Source organism: Sminthopsis crassicaudata, chromosome 2 (assembly GCF_048593235.1).
Source record: "Sminthopsis crassicaudata isolate SCR6 chromosome 2, ASM4859323v1, whole genome shotgun sequence".
Lineage (NCBI taxonomy): Eukaryota > Metazoa > Chordata > Mammalia > Dasyuromorphia > Dasyuridae > Sminthopsis > Sminthopsis crassicaudata.
The window spans coordinates 334,021,387-334,043,021 of record NC_133618.1 but is presented as its reverse complement, the minus strand read 5'-3'; the positions used below and the strand labels follow the sequence as shown (position 1 = coordinate 334,043,021).

Below are 21,635 nucleotides of genomic sequence, written 5' to 3'. Positions count from 1 at the left end.
TGGTACTGGCTAAGAAATAGAATGGTAGATCAGTGGAACAGATTAGATACAAAGGACAAAAAAGGGTACATCTATAGCAATCTAGTCTTTGACAAACCCAAAGATACTAACATTAGGGATAAAAATTCATTATTCGGAAGAAACTGTTGGGAAAACTGGAAATTAGTATGGCAGAAATTAGATATGGATCCACACTTAACACCATATACCAAGATAAGATCAAAATGGGTCCATGATTTAGGCATAAAGAATGAGATCATAAATAGATTAGAGGAACAGAGAATAATCTACCTCTCAGACCTGTGGAGGAGGAAAGAATTTATGACCAGAGGAGAATTACAGATCATTATTGATCACAAAATAGAAGATTTTGATTACATCAAACTAAAAAGTTTCTGTACAAACAATACTAATGCAAACAAGATTAGAAGGGAAGTAACAAATTGGGAAAATATTTTTAAAAGGAAAGGTTCTGACAAAGGTCTCATTTCCAAAATATATAGAGAACTGACCCTGATTTATAGGAAACCAAACCATTCTCCAATTGATAAATGGTCAAGGGATATGAACAGACAATTCTCAGATGATGAAATTGAAACTATTTCCACTCATATGAAAGAGTGTTCCAAATCACTACTGATCAGAGAAATGCAAATTAAGACAACTCTGAGAGACCACTACACACCTGTCAGATTGGCTAAAATGACAGGAATAAATAATGATGAATGTTGGAGGGGATGTGGGAAAACTGGGACACTGATACATTGTTGGTGGAGTTGTGAAAGAATCCAGCCATTCTGGAGAGCAATTTGGAACTATGCCCAAAAAGTTGTCAAACTGTGCATACCCTTTGACCCAGCATTGCTGTTATTGGGATTATATCCCAAAGAAATACTAAAGAGTGGAAAGGGACCTGTATGTGCCAAAATGTTTGTGGCAGCTCTTTTTGTTGTAGCTAGAAACTAGAAGTTGAATGGATGTCCATCAATTGGAGAATGGTTGGGTAAATTGTGGTATATGAAGGTTATAGAATATTATTGCTCTGTAAGAAATGACCAGCAGGAGGAATACAGAGAGGCCTGGAGAGACTTAAATCAACTGTTGCTGAGTGAGATGAGCAGAACCAGAAGATCACTATACACTTCAACAACAATACTGTATGAAGATGTATTCTGATGGAAGTGGAAATTTTCAACATAAAGAAGATCCAACTCACTTCCAGTTGATCAATGATGGACAGAAATAACTATACCCAGAGAAGGAACACTGGGAAGCGAATGTAAATTGTTAGCACTACTGTCTATCTACCCAGGTTACTTATACCTTCGGAAGCTAATAATTAATGTGCAACAAGAAAATGGTATTTACACACATATATTGTATCTAGGTTATATTGTAATACATGTAAAATGTATGGGATTACCTGCCATCGGGGGAGGGAGTGGAGGGAGGGAGGGGATAATTTGGAAAAATGAATAAAAAAAATAAAATTAAAAAAAAAATAAAAAGGACCTATATGTACCAAAAAAAAAAAAAAAAAAAAAAAAAAAAAAAAAAAAAAAAAAAGAATCCTATACTTCATCTAATCTATGGACTAGACCATTAAGATCTGAGACTTAGGATTTGGAGTTTTTTGGTCTTCCTCCGTGTTTTTTCCTCTTTCCATTTCTTTTTTGGTGACTCTTAGGGAAGTGTTTTTTATTCTCCTCCCTATTCTAGCAAGATTGTCCAGTAAAGTCCCAGATAACATTTAAAGATAGAGGGTCCTCTGTTCCCTTTTACAGGGATTGTTAGTTTTCTTAAAAGGCAACAAAGTCCCTGAGACTTGAATGGATTCTGCCTCCCTTGATACTCCCTTCCTAATCCTAACCCTAAGAGCACACAAAAATCTCATCTACAAGAAGTCAGCCTCCAGATGGATTTCTAAAAACCACAAAAGTCATCACATTCTTCACCATATCCTGCTCTGATGACCACTTGTATTTTCATATGGAGAAGAATGGAAAGGTACATTCAGAAGACTTCAGTGCTACTGTATTCTTATTGCATATCCTTGATGTATCAGGGCAAGATGACGCTCCTTTTGTTAACTGTTTAATGACTCTGAGAGCCTCATTTTATCCCAACACTGAACCTGAATAGGAGACTGGTGTCAAGCTGGTCTCTATTATCCAGTCATATAAATATTATGTGGTAGAGTTAGAACTTGAACTTAAGTATTTCTGACCCAAAGGTCAGTTCTCTATCCATATACTCTGCTAAATACATATATTTATAATGTATTTGTATACATATATGTTTATATATCCATATCTATATATACAGTGGTTAGGTGGTGAAGTGGATAGAATTTCACATATGGATTTCAAATCTTGCCTCAGATGCTTACTAGTTGTATGATTTTGGGCAAGTTACTTAACTATGTTTACTTCAGTTTCTTCATCAGTAAGATAAGATGGAAGAGGAAATGGCTCCAGTATTTCTGCCAAAAAAACCCCAAATGGAGTCATGAAGAGTTAATAATGACTGAAAATGACTGAAAAACAATAACAATAAGAGAGAGAGAAAAGAAACAGAGCTTGACTCAGAGTTAGGAAGATCTGGATTCAAGGCCTCCCTTTGACATTAGTTACCATTCTGGGCAAATCATGTAACCCTCTGGTGACTCAAGCAATTCACTAAGATAATACCCAGCTCATCTGCACTGCCAGAGAAAGTCAGATATATATTCTTGTCTGTAAACAGACTTGTGATTTCATTGTTTTAGTGAGTTACTAATGAGGAATTTTCTTTCACACATACATGCATGTTTGTATTTACATATATATGGAAATCTACATATGTGCATATAGAATAATTTTAGACTTTGATAGCCCTTTAATGCTCTTCTTATCCAATATCTCACTAGTGCCAGAAACTGTACCGATAAGGTGATCAGCCAAGTTCTTTTTGAATGTCTTATCTCAGCACTTAGATTATAAACTTCTTAAGGGGTATGAAGAGATATTATTATTCTTTATAATGAAAATGGATGATGAGTTTGAGAAATAGATCATAGACAGAGGTGTGATATAGAAATGATAAGACAGAGAAGTTGATAAATTATTAATTTACAAAGGTGGGCAATGTGACTAATGAACTGCTAATGTGGAATTGTACCTAAATAACAACCTGAAAACTGTGGAAGTTTTGCAATGAACTGCCCCGATATGTAAGTATAGATATAGAAAAGAAAAACGTAGTGCAGTTTGACATTCACCCAGAATTTTCAGGAATAAAAATTTCAGAGTTTTAAGAGAAGATGGGTAGCCTGAAAACTTAAAACTATAGAGGAAGTTCTCTCAAGAATAAAATTCTGATGAGAAAAGCAAACAATTCCATTGGGGAAAAAAAGAGCTTTCTAAATGTCAATTTTCATTTCTATGGAGTTTTTAGTTTTATAACGTGCTTCATTTTACAATAACGTTGTGAAGTATTTCCAAGTATTATTATCTGCAAACTTAGTTAAATAAAATATATATCTGCAAACTTAAGAATCAAAGAAGATAAATGATTTGCTCATTTAAAAGTTAAGTATATGAGGAAGAATGAAAACTCATTCCTTGACTCCAAATACAGCAAACTATTCACTTTTCCACACTACCTGTCAGTCTTGCACTAAAGAGATTAATATGAATATATGGAACTATTTAAACAAATTAAGTTTTAAAAGACTTATAATTCAGTTTGATGTGACATCCTCCTTTTTGTTCTTTTTTTAAATACAGAAATGCTCATTTGTATTTGTTAAGTTCAGAATAATAAATTAAAAAAAAAAAGAAGACAAGTAGCAGAAGATGAAGTGAAGATTAAGTAACAAATAATAAATATAAAAACTTAGGCAGTGTCCTGCCATAGTGTTATGAATGTTAAAGTTTTCCTGGAAACAAATGTTAAGGATATCAAAAAGGAATTAAAAAAAAAAGCTATATTGGAATTAAAAGGAAGATCAGAGAAGGAATAGGCCCATCAGAAACAGAGAGCAATGATAACAGATGATGGAGAAATGATTATTAATAACCAATATCTTAAAGAGATTCAGAGTTCCAAGTTCTGCTTCCAAAGTCCTGACTTTAAGTTCAGTTTTATTGTAGGACATTACAATAAGGAAATTGCATTAATTTTTAAAAATTTGGTCAGACCCCACCCAAACTTTCAAGGAATTTAATCTAGGTTAGGAGAACTCACTGTGTTCTACGCCAGCTGGGGTGGGGACAGAATATTTAGTCTAGATAGACCAAAGCTGGGGATGATCTGGAGATAGCTGAGGATAGTCTAAATAGAAATAATAAGCCTCATTAATCACCTACTATTTCCAAGGGTATATATACTGTGAGCTCTGCTGCCAAGATGGTCATTGGTTTGAAAGACAAAGGACTATCCTTTTGTTAAAAACATGCTGGCCTAATTAATAAAATGATTAAGTTACCCAGAAACTATGTCTCTTGAATATTTTTAAATGTCATAATGGAGAGAACTACTCAAATATAACTTAGTTTTTTTTTTTCTCTATCTAGAATGACTTTTGCAATCAAAGGGTTTTAAAATATCCTTAATAATCTGAAACCCAAGAAAAGTGAAATCCTATTGCCATTGTGAAAATTAATTGGTTAATGACTTCACTAACCACCTTGATCTGATCACACTCCTCTATTATACAGTCCAGAAGAGGATACACTGCTGGGAATCAGAATCAGATAAGCAAGAAACAAACTAAGCATTCCTTAAACTGAACATATCAGCAATCCCTTGTTGAACTCAGAATTCCCCCTCTACTGTGCTACAAAAACCAATTCAGATTAGTTCATATCCATCCCCATTCCTATGATCAAATATAATAAGGCTTCAATATAACTTCTGAGTAAGTCCCAATCCTTACCCTCCCCTTATCTGTATTTAAAAAAATATATAGCGGTAGCCAATTAGGTCTTGATTTCGTCCATATCTGGAGTATCAGTGACTCAGGTCTGAAAAATCTGTGAAGAGGAGAACTAACTGTAACCACCTCAGAGGCAACAAGCAGTCTTTTCATTTCCACTGGCCTTGACTAGATGTGCAATTGTGGCTATCACAATAAAAACAAACAGAACCAAGGGCATATGTCTAGCATTATATTTGTGCCAAGATGATCAGTGTTTGGCTATAGAGCAGATCTGAAGAGGGACAAATCATCTTACTCACTTGGACAGATCTGGGTATAGTGCTTGCTTGTTGCCTAAGTTCTATGAACTAATCTTTTGCCACCCAATAATAGATGGAAATAGTAATCTTTGCAACATATTAGTTACTTTCTTACCTAGATAGCATGCCCAGAGGTGTAACATTAAGTGATCCCATCAGCATTGCAAGGGCCATCCCTGGAGCTTCCCGTTCTATTACTTCTTTTGTAGCCTGTAATTAAAGATTAAACAGCACACTGAGTGAGATTAACTAAACTGGGGGAATAGAGGTCAGAGAGGGGGGAATGAAACTCATTTGAAAATTAAAATCTAACTCTCCTTCCCAAAACATTTGTATTTTTTGAAAAAAGCATCATTTGTTCATCAGTGTCTAATTGTCTATGGCAGGGATATGAAAAATACAATGAGCAAGATTACTAGCATAGAGACTACTTCCCTGTCAGGCATTTTCTCAATCGTAAAAAAATTACCTTCTCTAAATCTAATTTTTAAAAAATAACCTAAAAATTCCAATGAATAACTCAAAATAATGTAATCAATCTGAGCAAATCAAAAGCTTTCTAAAAAATTAATTTAATTTAAATTAATTTAAAGACCAGCATCAAACATATTCAGATTTTCAGAAGGCCAGAAATCTGGGATTCTTAGGTTGCTTTCCTAAAGGGATAAGGCTTACATCTGATTTCAAATGATATGGAGAAATCTCAGATAACGAAACTCCCTTTACCAATGTTAATTAGTCCTTTTTCTTCAACTTATAATCTTAAAAAGTTGACTTACAGCACTTGCTTGGAATAGTGTCATACAATAAGTGTACACATTAAGAGATGGAACATGAATTCAGGTCTTCTTGGCTCTTTATCCTTTATATGATGGCAGCTTATCATGTGTAAAATCATTTAAAAAGTAATCATAGAATCAACTCAGGAGTTTTTTGAGGTCCTTTGAATATTTATTGATTGGGCTCAAAAAGATATGAATAAATAATCTAGAGTGAGTGTCATTCTGGGGCCCATAACTGCCCAGTACAACTTGGATCATATTAAAATGCAACAGAAATGTTAACAAAATAAATAAAAATAGAATAAAATATCGATAATGTCAATGTCCATTGTCCAAGTCAATGTGCAGTCTGTAGGAATACATTTTTAACTTCATACCACTGATCTAGACCATTTCCTTTGTTATAGGACAAGAAAAATTCTAAAATTTACCTTTCTCCATATTCTTCAACATGGTATCTGATGCATATTAGGTGTTGAATAAATGCTTACTGGTTGACTGAGTGATTTACAATATAGATTATTGAGTTGTTTTTAGAAATAATAATGAAGAAATGATCTTCATGTCTACAGAGAATGGAAGAGATAACTTGCTGAAACTGTTACAAATGTGAAGAATAAGACAAGACTATCTCACAGAGAGCAGTTAAACAATAGAATGGATTACTAAGGGAGATGGCAGAAGTTTCTTTTAAAAGAATCATAATCAATCAATAGAAAAGATTTATTAAATGCTTACCATGTACCAGATACTGTGCTAAATGGTGAGGATACAAAGAAAGGCAAAAACTCAAAATTCCCTGCCTTCAATGAGATTAAATGGGGGAGACAATATGTAAATAAAAAAAGTACACATACAATATAAATCAAGTATAGAGAAGAAGTCTCAGCTAGAAGGAATCAGGAAGACCTATAGGAGGCCACATCTAAGGAGTCTTGAAAGAAGTTAGGGATGTCAAGAGTGGAAATGAGGAGCTAGTACATTCCAGACATGGGACACAATCAATGCAAAGGAAAATGAAAATAAGAGATGAGAATTTGTGTGTGAGGAACTGGAATGCAGAGTGCATGTAGCAAAGTTAAGCGTGAGAATGCTAGAAATGTAGAAAGAAGTCAGAATGTGAGGAGACATTAATTAACAAAGAGAAAACTTTAGGAAAACTATTCTGTTGTGTGGAGGACAGATTGCAGAGAAGAGAGACTTGAAGCAGGGTGACCAAATAGAAGGCCACAGGAAATGTGTTGGTGAGAGTGGACACCTAAATTAAAGTGAAATGTGATAGAGGTAGAAATGACAAATTTGGTAAGTTTAGGATGATTTAGACATGATTTAGTCTGATCTCCTAGTCCTGCTAGAAATGAGAAGGAAAAAATATAGAAAACAAAGCTACAAAATAGAGAATTTCACTAGATAATCAATTAACAAGCATTTATTAAGTGCCTACTATATGCAAGGCAGTGGGCACATAAATACAATAAATGAAACAATTTCTTTTTGCAAGGAGTGCAAAAAAATGGGGAAAAGAAAGGAAAGGAAAGGAAAGGAACTGGATAAATCATGGTAGAAGTAAAAAAAGAGTGTGATATTTCTGTGATGGGGATGGAGAGATTGGTCCCAAATCTGGTCCCAAATAACACCCTTAGATTCAGGTTAAGTTCTCTGGCAAAACAATTGAAATATATCACTTGTTTTATATAAAACGGAAACTGAAGTTAATTTACAACTTAATAGGCAATAAAATGAGACAGGAATAGCAATGTTCTTTATAATTCTAAAACTAAAAATATATGATCTATGAATTATGATTGCTGGTCCATTAATTCATAAGATTTTCTTATCATATGTGGAAGAATACTGGAATCAGGATGGATAGTTGAAAAAGATCTCAGGTCCATTCAGTCCAACTCCTTGCATTATGACTGAGGGCACAAGAGGTTCAGTGATTTGCCAAAATTAATAAACACAATAATAAAGATAACAGCAAGGATTTAAAGTCAGGTCCTTGGACTCCAAATCTAGCTCTTCTCTAGTATACCTTTCTATCTCCTACCAATACTATGAAAATATGACTTGAGTTTATGCATCAATTCTGACATTTTCTACTGTCATGGGCAATTCACACACCACTATGAACCTCAGTTTTATTCTCTAGGAGGAGGAATAATAAAACCTATACTACTTTATACCTTTATTGGTATAATGAAAGCAGTAGATTACTGTTAATTAAATTAAGAATCATTATTATTTAACTTTTCAAACTCTAATATAATATAGGCTAATGTAATACTAAGCAAAATCAAAAGTTTCAAAATAAAATATATGAGAATAAAAACTAACTCAGCCCCAGAATGTAACATCTTTAGGGAAAGAGGATATTTTAAAAAGAGGTTATATGTAGAAAGGTATAGGAATCAAGGGAATTCCTAAATTCTTTTTGATTTTTTACAGAAGATAGGTGGTATCTTTAATTGTAGGAATAAATTACTTTTATTTCAATGTACAAATAAAGTTGCTGATGTTAATTTATTACCTAACCCATCCTCCCTCATTTCACAAATCTAACCAATCTGGTATGGTTCTAATGAAACATCACAAAGTGATTCCTTGTTTTATCTACTTAATTGAACTATATTAAATTCTTCAAAGAAATCTAGATTTGATACAATCTCTAGTTTGTATGATGTTAATTGAGGAGGCAAAATGGTGAAAATGAGTTATATCTGAGATTATAGAAGCCATGAAGGCAGTATTAAGATTTTCAAGATAAACCTACTGAAAGACATACATAATTAAAATGATTTTTTCCAGGGCCACAGTCAGGATAGTCAGTGGCAGTCAGGATAGCACTTGGAACTCCTAGTTCCTAATTTTTTTTTCCCCTTAAAGAACAACATCTCTCAGACTACTCTTAGTTGTATTTTGGAATCAAGGGGATAGTTTTCTTTTAATAAAAAGTAAAACAAAACAAAACAAAACAAAAAAACAAAAGACAACAACACACACCTGGGAAGTTAGAAGACTTTGACAACAGTGAAGATAGAAAGGAGAATTAAAAGTTTCATTATATACTACTTTGATAAATCCCCAAATGTGGTATATAACATGTTCTTCCTCCCCTACTCTGCCTAATGACCTCTGGCTTCTTATAAATCACTTAAAAATTTCATCTCCTCCTGTAAGCCTCCCAAACCTTCTTAAAGCCAATACCTTTCTTTTGTTACTCATATTCTATTTATCCTGTAAAAGGCTTGCTTTGTATATATTTGCATGCTATCTCTCTCATTAGATTGAAAGGTCCCTGAGAATGGAGACTAATTTTTGTCTCTTTTTATATCCCCAGTTATTAGTACAGTACCTGACATATAGTAGATGTTTTATAAATGTTTACTGAATTGAACATAGTATGGCTTATGATAAAATTAAATAAACTGACCAGAGAACTTCAGGTAAGAGAATATAATTAAACCAAGCTTCTTAAGGAATGTAATCGGTCAGATAATAGAAACAGATCTAATATGAAATTTTAGGAAGATAAATGAAAATTTGAGAGAAGGTAAGGAGACTTAGGGAAGGAAAGGAAGAAGAATTAGGATGAATTTTGGATCTTTTAAATAAATAATAGAAAAAGTGACTATGTAAAGAGTATGTAAGCTTATGTATATTATTATTATTTTTTCTTTTTTAATCATTTCTTATTTTCAAAATATATAAAAAGATAGTTTTCAATATTTATTGTTGTAAAAACTTGTGTTCCAAATCTTTTCCGTCTCTTGCCCCCCACTCCTCCCTTAGACTGCAAGCAATCCAATATATGTTAAACATGTGCAATTCTTCTATACATATTTCCACATTATCAAGAAAAACCAGATTAAAAAGGAAAAAAAATGAGGAAAAAAAAAAGCAAGCAAGGAACAACAACAAAAAAAAAAATGAAAATACTATGGCGTGATCCACATTTAGTTTTCACAATCCTTTTTTTTTTTGGATGCAGATGGCTCTCTCCATTTATGTATATTATTATTGAGACAAACCTTGAATTGATTTTATGATTACACTGCAATAGCAAAGAAGCATGACTACTCTAGCCTTAAAGAATTTAGGCCTATCAAAAGGGAGAAAAGTTATAATGAGTAAATAAATAAATCTATCTGGACTTAATAAGTAATGTATTTAGCTGGGAGTCTTAGGATAAATCCTCCCTTTGACATATACTAGATTTATTTCTTACACAAAAATATTTGAATGGGAAAACTGATATCATGTTAAGGGAGCAAATCATTTAAACTCTCAGCTTCTCTCTCACCCCCATCAACCAACTCTCTAAAAGGTAAAAATATCATGTTGAGATCCACATTCAGTCCTCATAGTCCTCTTTCTGGAAGCAGTTGAATCTGTTCATCACAAGTCTATTGGAATTGCCCTGAATCACCTCATTGTTGAAAAAAGCTAAATTCTTTACAGACAAAAATCTTGTTGCCACTGGGTACAATGTTCTTTTGGTTCTACTCACTTGGCATCAGTTCATGTAAATCTCTCCAAGCCTCTCTGAAATCATTCTGTTGATCGTTTCTTACAGAACAATAATGTTCTATAACATTTGTATGCCATAATTTATTCAGCCACTCTCCGACTGATAGGCATCCATTCAATTTTCAGTTCCTTGAAACTACACAAAGGGCTGCCACAAACATTTTTGCACATGTTTTTCCCTCCTTTAAGATCTCTCTGGGATATAAGCCCAGTAGAAACATTGCTGGGTCAAAGGGTATGCACACTTTGATAGCCCTTTGGGCACAGTTCCAAATTGTTCTCCAGAATGGTTAGAGCAGTTCACGACTCCACACAATGTATTAGTGTCCCAGTTTCCCCACATCCTCTCCAACATTTATCATTATCAATTTCTGTCACCTCAGCCAATCTCAGATTGACTAAGTATACTACTGCATAGTGGTACTTCTTTCTTCTTTTATGTGGGATAATTTACCCCATTCAATCTCCCCCATTCTTCTTCCAGTGAAATTTTCTTTCTTACCACTTTATTTTGTTTTTTTTTTTTTAGGTATCATTCCGCTTCCCCCATCATTTTCTTAAAAATAACCTGTTTTCCAAGCAGGAGGTGTTCTAGCACCCCAGGGGGTGGGGATAGAATGACAAATGTAGTTGCAAAATTCCACTAATCTAGAAACTGCTGCGTAGGAATTGCTTTCATAATAAAGTTTTTAAGAGTTATAGGTATAATCTTGCCATATATATTTTCTATTTCTTGTCTTTTGAAATGTTTCCTGTGAGTTTTGTATTTGGAATTTTATTTTTTTGATTTTTTTTTTTTTTAGAAATTTTTAATTGTTTTTATTTTTTATTTAAAAAATATTAAAAGTTCTCTATTTCATTTAAATGTCCATTTTTTTTTCTGCCTAAAAGATTATTTTCAATTTTGTGGTATATTTGATTCTTGATTATAATCCTAAATCTTTCGCTGTCCAGTATGCCATATGCCAAGCCTTCTGGTTCTAAAATGTGGTAACTGTCAAATCCTATGTAATCCTGACTACAGCTCCATGATATCTAAATTGTTTCTTTTTGGCTGCTTGTAATACTTTCTCTTTGATCTATGGGATCTGGAATTTGGCTATTATGTTTGTGGAAGTTTTCATTTTGTGATCTCTTTCAGGTGATGATTGGTGGATTCTTTCAATTTCTGTTTCTGATTTTAATATATCAGGCAATTTTCTTGGATATTTTCAAGAAAGATATTGTTTAAGTTGTTTGTTTTAATTATCATGGCTTTCAGGTGGCCCAATAATTCTTATACTATCTCTCCTGGATGCATTTTCAGTTGTTTTTTCAACGAGAAATTTCACATTTTCTTCTTTCTTTTTTTACTTTTCTGATTTTCTGATATCTTGATGTCTTACTAGTCATTGGTTTCCACTTGTTCAATTCAAATTTTTAAGAAATTTTCTTCAGTGAGTTTCCTTTTCCATTTGTCCAGTTCTATTTTTTAAAAGTTATTTTTCTCAGTAAATTTTTAAATATCTTTTCCCATACTAATGACTCTCTTTCATAATTTTTTTACATTATTTTGTTTCCCAACAATTTTTTTTCTATTTTTCTAATTTGCTTTCCAAAAATCTTTATAAGCTTTTTCCAGGAATTCTTTTTGGGCTTCAGATCAAGCCATTTGGATTTATTGTCTTCTTCTAGGTTTATGTCTTGATTCTCCCTATCTCCATAGTAACTTTCTAGATTCAAGCTCTCTTTTTTTTTTTTTAAACTCATTTTTCTGTCTTTTTTGGTGACTTGGTGTTTTTATATATGTTGGGTTTTAGTCTTGCAATATTTCAAGCTTTTTGTTCTGGGATTTTGGGATTACTGCTGGTTTTCATTGGGCTTCTAGAATTAGAAGCTTACCTTCTCTGGAGGGTAACCTTCTCTTCTAGCTTGTACTGGAATGTGGGGTTTCCCTGTTGGTCTGATCTGAATGTAGGTTTTAGCTGTTCAGTCTGCTCCAAGTATGGGGCTTCAATAGTGGGTTGTTATGGTAACAACTTTTCTGGAGAAGGGATCTTTTTGCTGATTTGTTTTGAGGGATGAGATCCTGCTGCTTGGTTGTTATGGAAACAGAGTCTCTGCTGGTAGGCCACAGGAGTGCGTTTTCCATATTGGCCAGTCCCTGGTTGGCACTTCCTTACTGGTAAAGCAATAGGGTCAAGGCATGGCTGGGGGCTCGAGCTAGAGATAGGGTTGCTGGGGTGGAACCTTGCTGTGCTACACTTGCTCACTTGCATAAGGGATTGCTGGCTTGCAGGAGGATGGGGCTACATTGGTTGATTGCCCCAGATATGGATCCTTTTTTTTCAGGCCCCTTGCTGTGAGGCTAGCTGTTGCTCTGGGACTTTATTCCCTTCCCACTCCAGTGAGACAAATTTTTTCTGGAAAGAGCTTCCCTGTTTTTAGATCAACTCTGAGGCAGTTTTCTACTTATTTGGAGGGGAATTTGGGAGGGCTTCAGAGGGCTCTTTAATCACTACACTATCTTGACACTGAAGGTGGCAGTAATTTATCTAATGTGAATATATGAAGTAATGCAACATCTTTTTCTTTGCAACCTCTTCCTTGCCACCCCTTCTAAACCCTATTTTAAACTCTGACAATACAATAAAGAAACCCAGAAATAAGCCTAAAAAGAGAAAGAAGATGAGGAAATAATAAGGTAGATACATTAAGGTAGAGAGGGTAAGAAAAATAAAACCTAAAATGAGGAAGAGAAGGGAGGTGGCTGGTGGCAGAGAAATAGTGATGGGAAATGACCTAAATGAAGTCAGTATCATATGACAAAAAAAATTCATTTAGGGTGACACTGAGTCACTCTGGTGGACATCAATTTCTTCATTTTTAAAATGAGAGATATGTACTAGATGATCTTTAAGGTCCTTCAAAATTCAATATTCCATCATTCTAACTTTCATAGATAATGAAAAGTCAAACTTTCCCAATTCTTGCTCAAATTATCCCTTACTTCAAATTAATGGGGTCCAAGGTGATAAGGTTACATGGTGTTTATATATTCTCTTTAAAAATGTTTCTTTTCTTTCTACCTCTAAGTGCTTAAGTAGCTATGAATCACCTCTAACAGAAGGAAAATGTTATGCGTCATGATCCCTTTTTCTCTGTCCTTCAGCAGTAATATTTTGAAGACATCATTAAAGTTCTAAAGAGGCTTTAAAGACAGATGAAGTTGTAAAAGAATACCATAAACAATGATTCTATAGTGTATGAAAGCTGTCAATGAAATTCAAGTCCACTTTTTACAGAAAGACTGACCTTGAAAAATCACTGGGATTTTTAAATATATGAAGAACATGCAACAATAAAATCCCAAAAGGTTTCAAATCTTGATTAATTCTATGAATCTCTTTGTATGTCACTAAATATAGTGGGAGGGGGGAGTGGTGTTATTTATTACTCTAGACATATTTCTGTTTACAGTAATGTGGAAATTTGTCTGTTCCACACTTATTTCTGTCTGGGGAGATTTAATCTAAAAAGCTCCTCCCTACTAACTAACATTTCTCCCACTGCCATCTGACATTTACATTAATCACCAGAGACTATATTTTAGAGGTAGCCTTAAATAAGATAGAAAGGTTGACCAAACAAATTGATTGACAACTACTGATTCCATATTTTCAGAATAGTAGTCAGTCAACTAGAATTTATTAAGTAGCTACTGTGTTATATGCCAGGCACTGTGTTAAGAATGGTAAAAACAAACTCAACAACTGTAACAGCTGAGAGAATAGCAAAAGTTCCTGCTCTCAAGGGAACTCAGAATCTAAATGGGGAGATAATATGAAAACAAGAATGCACAAACAAAATGCATACAGGATACACTGAACATAGTCTGTGGGGCAAAACATTATGATTAAGGAAAACTGAGAATGGCTTCTTGCAGAAGGCAGGATTTTAGAACATTTAAAAAAAGGAGGCAGAGATGAGAAGAACCTTTCAGAAAATACTAGGAATGGGAAGATGGAACATCATGTGTAAGGGAAAGTAAGGAATGGAGGTCAGTGTTACTGGATCACAGAGTATGTTAAGTGGTGTAAGTTATAAGAAAACTGGAAAGGTCAAGTTATAAAGGGCTTTAAAAGCCAAACAGAGGATTTTATATTTGATCATGAAGTTTATAAGGAATTACTGGTAACATAGTGGAACACTTCCTGGCCTGGAGTCAGGAAAACTTGTCTTTAAATCTAAGTCATTTAACTTTTCTTAAATATAAAATGAGGATAGTAAGAGTATCTCCTCTCTCAGGTTTTTTCAGAGTATAAAATAATATTTTAAAATGCTTTGTAAATTGTAGTGTTACACAAATAGTAGCTCCTGTTATGGAATGGGGAAGTGGTGATATGATTAGAGCTGCATATTCACTTAGGCACTTTGAATAGAGGATTGATTGGAAAGAAGAGACTCAGACAGGGAAACTCTTCATGACTCTATCTGGGATTTTCTTGGCAAAGAAACTGGAATGGTTTGCCATTTCTTTCTCCAGTTCATTTACAGATGAAAATACAGAGGGAAGCAGGGTTAAGTGACTTGTCCAGGGTCACCTAATAAATACCTGAGACCAAATTTTAACTCAGTAAGATGAGACCAACCAGGAAGTTATCCAAGTAGTCCAGGTATGAAGTGATAAGCACCTGAAATCAGGTGATGGCCATGTCAGAGGAGAGAAGGGATCATATATGAAAGAATATGAAACTAGAAACAATAGGGCTTTAGAATGCAATGTCTGTGACTGTTAACTAATTAGAGAAATGCACATAATAGGAGAGATAAGTGATAACCTATATTCTGTAACACCTCCAGCATCTATTCTAGGAGGGGGAATATATTTTTCCAGAGTCTCTTTTTCATTCTTCTTGATCTTTCTCCGAATAAAGAAAAAAGGGATGAATTGGGGGGAAATAGGAAATGAAACATCTTATTGATTTAGGTAATTTCCTAGTGATGAAATTCTCTATCAATGCTGCTCCATAACTGTTATGGGCCAGAACTATGAAACCAGGATTCTTATAAGGTGTTAAGTCAGTGGAATTGACTTAATAGTTCTCTAGTTCAGTTCATGTACTTAGTACTTAATATAGTTCCACAAGATTCACACCTATGATAATGGAGTATATATAACAGCCAGCCAAGGCTGAGACAGATCATTCCATCATCTACCTTTGTGGTGGCTGGAGGCTGAAGCACAAATCTTCAGACTCAAAGAGATTCATTCACTTCATCTCACACCACCTTGGTGGCAAGCTCTCCTCCTTTGCTTCTCTACTGAAACCAAGACTCTGGAAGGCCTCCAAAAAATAGCGGAGCCCCAAGTGAAGATAGGACTTTGAAAGAGACAATAAAGGATTTGGACTTTAACACCTGGCTGTTCTTGTGGTGATTAGTGAACTGAAATAAAGGCTACTCCCAGAGAAACCAAGATAACCAAACTAGAAAACATTACACATAACTATTCTGGAACTTCCATAGTCTTGGAGATTTGCATAGAGCATTGAGAGGGTAAGTGACTTGCCTAGAATTGTATATCCAATATGTGTCAGAGAGGGACCTTGAACTCAGGATTTCCTAGGTTCTGAGACTAGCTTTTTATCCACTATAACATGATGCCTTAATAGTAACTATTTAAATTCTTTTGACCTTTGCCAACCAAAAAGAGATGGATTAGCCTAACTTACTTTGCACAAGATTTTTTAAAAAAATTAATATAACTAGTATTTTAAAAAAACTGGATAAAACCTAGTATTATGGAAAAATCAGAAAAAAATTCATTTGAATTATCAAAACCAATTTTTTCTTCTACGAGAATATATGATCTTACTGATAACGTATATCCTTTCTCTGAGTATTAACTCAGAGGTTTTGATCTTATTTTGTAACTAAAATAATTTGTTTTGATAATGTGATGTTTAAAAATGTATATGTGAGCTTAGCACTAAGGATATTTCCATAATTAAACTGTATACCATCATGACATTTTATTTTTTCTCTCTAAGTGTTACCCTTATTATTGTATCAATCTGGAGGCAATTGAAACCCTAAGAATTTATAAAGACAACTAAGATTATTTTTCCTCCATTCTTAGTAGGAATGCTTATTTTTATATTTATTTCTATTTATATTATTAATACTTTTTACAACTGATTTAAATACTCTCTTGCTAAATCAAATGAACTTTTTAAAGTTATCATTTGTTATTAATTCTCTTCAGAATTTAATACTTTTTGTCATACTGACTAAAAGTTTTTTTGCCTACTTCTGGATGACTCTTTTCTTCCTTCAGTCTTCATGACACTGCTTTGTCATAAAATTCTTCCCCTCAGTCTGACTGCAAGATCTTTTGCAAGATCATTATCCCTGGTCATCCTTGAAGAGTAAATATATTTCAGGACTCTATTTCAGTCCATCTTCTATTTTATTTTTTCAGTGATTTTTATAAGTTTCTATGGATTCAATTATCAACTACTAAATCCCTAAATTCAGCACTCATCTTTCCCCTCTCCTGCATCAAGACCTGCCTACCAGATATACTAGATAATTGTCAAATCTAAAAATATTATCCCCCTAAACTTGCCCCTCTTTATAATTCCTCAGTTTTTAGAAAACATATTCATTCTTCCAATTATTCACATTTGTAAACTCTGAATAAATCTTACCTCTCCTCTATTATGCAATCAGTTGCTTTATCAATAATCTTACCTCCTTTACCTCTCTTAAAGCTACATTCCTCTATTTTATATCAAAGCCACCTTTCAGACTATTGTAATGCCTTCTGAATTTAATCTATCTACCTCTCTAATCTATCTTCCATACAACAGATACATTGATATTCCTAAAGTATAGTTCTAATCATGCCACTTTCCTCCTGCTCAAGAAGCTGTAATGGTTTCCTAATGATTACTATAATAAAATATAAATCTCTGCTCTGTTTGGCATTTAAAACATTTCACAATCTGGATCCAGCCTAACTTTCCAGGCTAATTATAAATTATTTTTCCCACCATCTTCCTCTTATTCTGTGTTTCAGCTTACTTGCTGTTTCCTATATATTCCATGTACCTGCTCTTATGCTTGGAATGTACTCCTTCTTGGCCTCTTGGAAATCCTTACTTCCTTTAGCCTCACATCTAATGTAATCTCCTTCAAGAACATCTTCCTGGTTCTCCTGAACATATCCTGAATGTATTTATATGTGAATATTTCACACCCTCTTCTTTCTTGACTTTCCACTTTCAGTTTGTAAAGGGCATGGAAAGTCTTATTTGTATCTTTGTAGTCTTAGTATCCAACTCAGTATAAGCAATAAAGGAGCTTAATAAGAATTTGTTCATTGATTCCAGGAAATACAATATTTCACAAGCTGTATTCTCACCTTCCTAACACATGCTTTTCACCAATTTTTAATGCATGGATTATTTATCTTCATTTTTCATACTTCATGGAAAGATATAAATATTTATTAAAACTACTTTTTTATTGCTATCTTCAACTACTTAAAATGCCATTTTATTCTACCTCTTGAAATTTAATATATAGTTAATAGAAAACTATAAGAAAATTTTATTTTCTGAGATTTGAGAAACAATGAAGTTGAAAGATGATCTCATTTAAGACAATACTGAAAGGCTCTTGGGTAGTCAGAACATTTAACCAGTGGATTTCTTGGTTATCTTGACTCTACTCCAATGATTTGTCCTCTTGGGTAAGCCAAATTTTTACTTACGGTTATTGAGTATACCTAAGGTAATACAATAAGCAAATTTAAAAAGACTATCCTCAAAACTCACATAATGGAGTTTCATTAATCTTAATATTAATTTATGAAAGACAATGTTTACAGAGGATAGAGAGTTGATCTCAGATGCCCTGAATTCAAGTCTTATTTTTACACATATAATGTGTGTCAGTTTTGTTGGACTCTGTACTAAGAATTAGGCACAGAAATAAAGGTAAGTCATAGTTTTTCTCAAGGTCCTTATATTCTAATGGATGAGACAACATGTAACTAAATAAATAAATATTGGATACAGGCAACATAAATGGAAGGTAATCTCTAAAGGAAGGGACTGGAAGCCTGGGAAATTGGAAAAAGCAACCTATATAAATATAGTGTAGCTTCTGTATGTGCAGATTTGAGCTGAGTGTCTTGAAGGAGAGTCAAAACTTGAAAGTAAAGAAGAGAGTATTCCAAGTATGGGAGCCTCTAAGACAAATGGAATTAGGTTATTAAGGTATACATGTAAGGAAGAGCAAGTAGGTTAATATAGATTGTGTGGAAGGGAAGAAAGTACTAGAAGACTGGAAACATTTTATATTTGATTATGAAGGTTAATATGGAAGTCATTATTAAATGTGTGTGTGTAACATGATTAGAATTACAGTTTAGGAAAAGTATTATGGCAACACTGGAGGATAGAGTGAAGTGGGAAAATCTCAAGATTTTAGGGAGAAAAATTAGAAGGCTATTGTACAAAGCTAGGTGAGAGATCATGAGGGCCTGAATAAGAGTGGCATATGGTTGTGTGCAGAGAAATGGGCACATGAGAAATACTGTGGAAACAAAAATGAAAAAAAAAAAAAAAGAGGAATACACACTGAATATGTGGTGTTGATGAGAGTCAGTAATCAAGGATGATGTAGAAAGATGATTAAGAGGAGGGTGGTGACCTCAAAAATAGTAGGGAAGTTGGGAAAAGAGGAAGAATTATAGGGAAAGATAAGTTCACTGGGAGTTCCTATATGAATGACATGTTAAGAATTCTAATGAAACCATAGATCCAATCCAAAAAAACCCATCAAAACAATAAATAATAGACCAAAGATCTTGTATTCTATTATTATTTTTTTTTAGTTAATTTTATGACTACAGATGTAGAAAACTTTGTAAAAATTCTCTTTGTTCCCTTCTCCTATTCTCACTAGGGATATCCTCTAAATATATGTAGATCATAGATTTCAAAGTTTCTACTTACTAAATTCCTTTTGATAACTTCTTCCTGAATATTAATGCCATCTGTGATTGTTTACAATTATTTGGTATCTGCCTTTTTTTTTTTAGATCTCTTAAAAATCAATAGTTCAATAACTTTAAAATTATGTTGCCTTCTACATGGATTTTTCTCTTGGTACTTGGATTCAGCTGTGAATTCTGACAATTTTCTTTTTAAAAAATAATTTTTAAAGAAAAAGAGGAAAAAAATTATTGATATTTGTTGTCTTTATATCCTTTATATTTTTGGGAGAAAAAAAACAATTCTCTATTTTTCAATAATAAATATAATAATAAATAATAAATGAAATAAATAAATGAAACTTACATTTTGATAAATAAAAACCATAAAGCATAAATATCTGATAGACTAAATCTGAAGATGTAAACAATATTGTGCTCTATTAGTATTTTGTTTCTCTGCCATAAAAAGAGATGTTTCATTTTCTATTCCCTGTGATCTTTAATTGTAAAAAACAATTAAAAAGTCTTTTTTGGGATTTTAAAATTTATGTTATTATTTTTTGTTCTTCTGTTGTTTCAGATTTTTTGTGACCCCATTTGTAGCTTTCTTGAAAAAGATACTAGAGTGATTTGCTGTTTTCTTTTCAAGTTCATTTTACAGATGAGTAGACTGAGGCAAAAAGGGTTAAATAACTTGTCCAGGGTTATGGAGATAGTAAGTAACTGAGGTTAGACTTGAACTCAGGTCTTCTTGACTCCAGACTGGATACTCTATTCAGTATGTCTCCTAGCTACCCAGTTATATTATTTTAATCATTGCGGTTCTGCTTATTTCAATATATATTAATTGACCCAAGTCTTCCTATGCTTCTCTGAATTTCTAATGATTGTTTAATGCATAGTAATATTCTATTAATTTCATACACTATGAGTTTTTTTTTGTTATTTCTCAATTGATATGCAACCACTTTGTTTCCAATCACTTGCTACCATAATGAATAATACTACAATGACAAATATTTTGCTATATAATGGATCTCTTTTTCTCTTTACTTCTGAGGGATAATATTTTCTCTTTACTTCTGGAACAGTTTCTCCTAGGGTTATCGCCAAGAAAATAACTTCAAAAGTGGCTAAATAAAAATTCAACCAGTAAGAGGGGTACAGAGTTACTTCTGGCTAAAGTTATTGAAAACTGGAGAAAAAAGGACTAATGGGCATTTGTTGATTTTCTGAATTTGAAGAATCTAATTTTGTTTTGAGGTGGAGGAGAAGTGTAGGGAGAGTTATAATCTAGGATTTAACACTGTAACTTCTCTGCAATATATCACACTTCCTTCTCTCTTTTAACATTGCTATTATCCAGGTACCTTATGACTTCACACCTGGATAATAGCTTGCTGAATAACCTGTCTTACTCCAAATCATCCTCCATCCAGCCACTGAAGAGAAGGTCTGACTATATTACTTCCTCTGCTCAACAGACTTAGATATTATCTATTGCCTCTAAAAGCAAATATAAAATTATCTGTTTGGTATTCAAAGCCTTTCACAGCCTATACCCTCCCTCCCCCTACCTTTCTAGTCTTTTTACATGTTATATTCCCCTGCTCCTTCTTAGATCCAGTGACATGAGCCCTTTTGGTGTCCCATGTCAACATTTCAATTCCAGGTATTTCCTATGGCTGTCTCCCATGCCTGAAATACTCTCCCTTCCTCATCTTTTTCTGCCTTTGGTTTCCTTTAGGTCCCAACTAAATCTTCTACAGGAAGTCTTTTCCATTCTAGCTTAGTTCTAGTGCCTTCCCTCTGTTAATTTATACCATACATAGCTTGGTTGTTCTTTTCTCTGATTGTTGGAAGAATTAAAAAGACAAGTTGAACAGAGATATCATATCCAGAGGAAAGCAGTCCTAGCTGACTGAGAGAAGCAAGTGTATTGAGAGCAATATGAAGACACTGCAGCCTTGGAAATAGTCATATCCATTTCTCATCTTGCTGTACTACTTTGGAACTTCTCTTACTTTTTTGAACATGTCTCTGAAAGTTCATTGATTGGAAAACCTCATTAGGCAGGATACCTTAGCACTTCACTTCATTATGGCATTCTGTCC

General features: G+C 33.6%; 1 protein-coding gene across 13 annotated transcripts in view; it reads right to left on the bottom strand.

The window, feature by feature from the left end:
• The window catches only part of GPHN (gephyrin), a 762,070-nt gene that overhangs the window by 361,716 nt on the left and 378,719 nt on the right, over positions 1-21,635 (bottom strand). For all 13 annotated transcript variants that reach the window (XM_074290409.1, XM_074290412.1, XM_074290421.1 and 10 more), the window contains one exon: positions 5,336-5,430. In XM_074290409.1, coding sequence (XP_074146510.1) covers positions 5,336-5,430 — 95 coding nt within the window. The remainder of the gene's footprint in view (positions 1-5,335; positions 5,431-21,635) is intronic.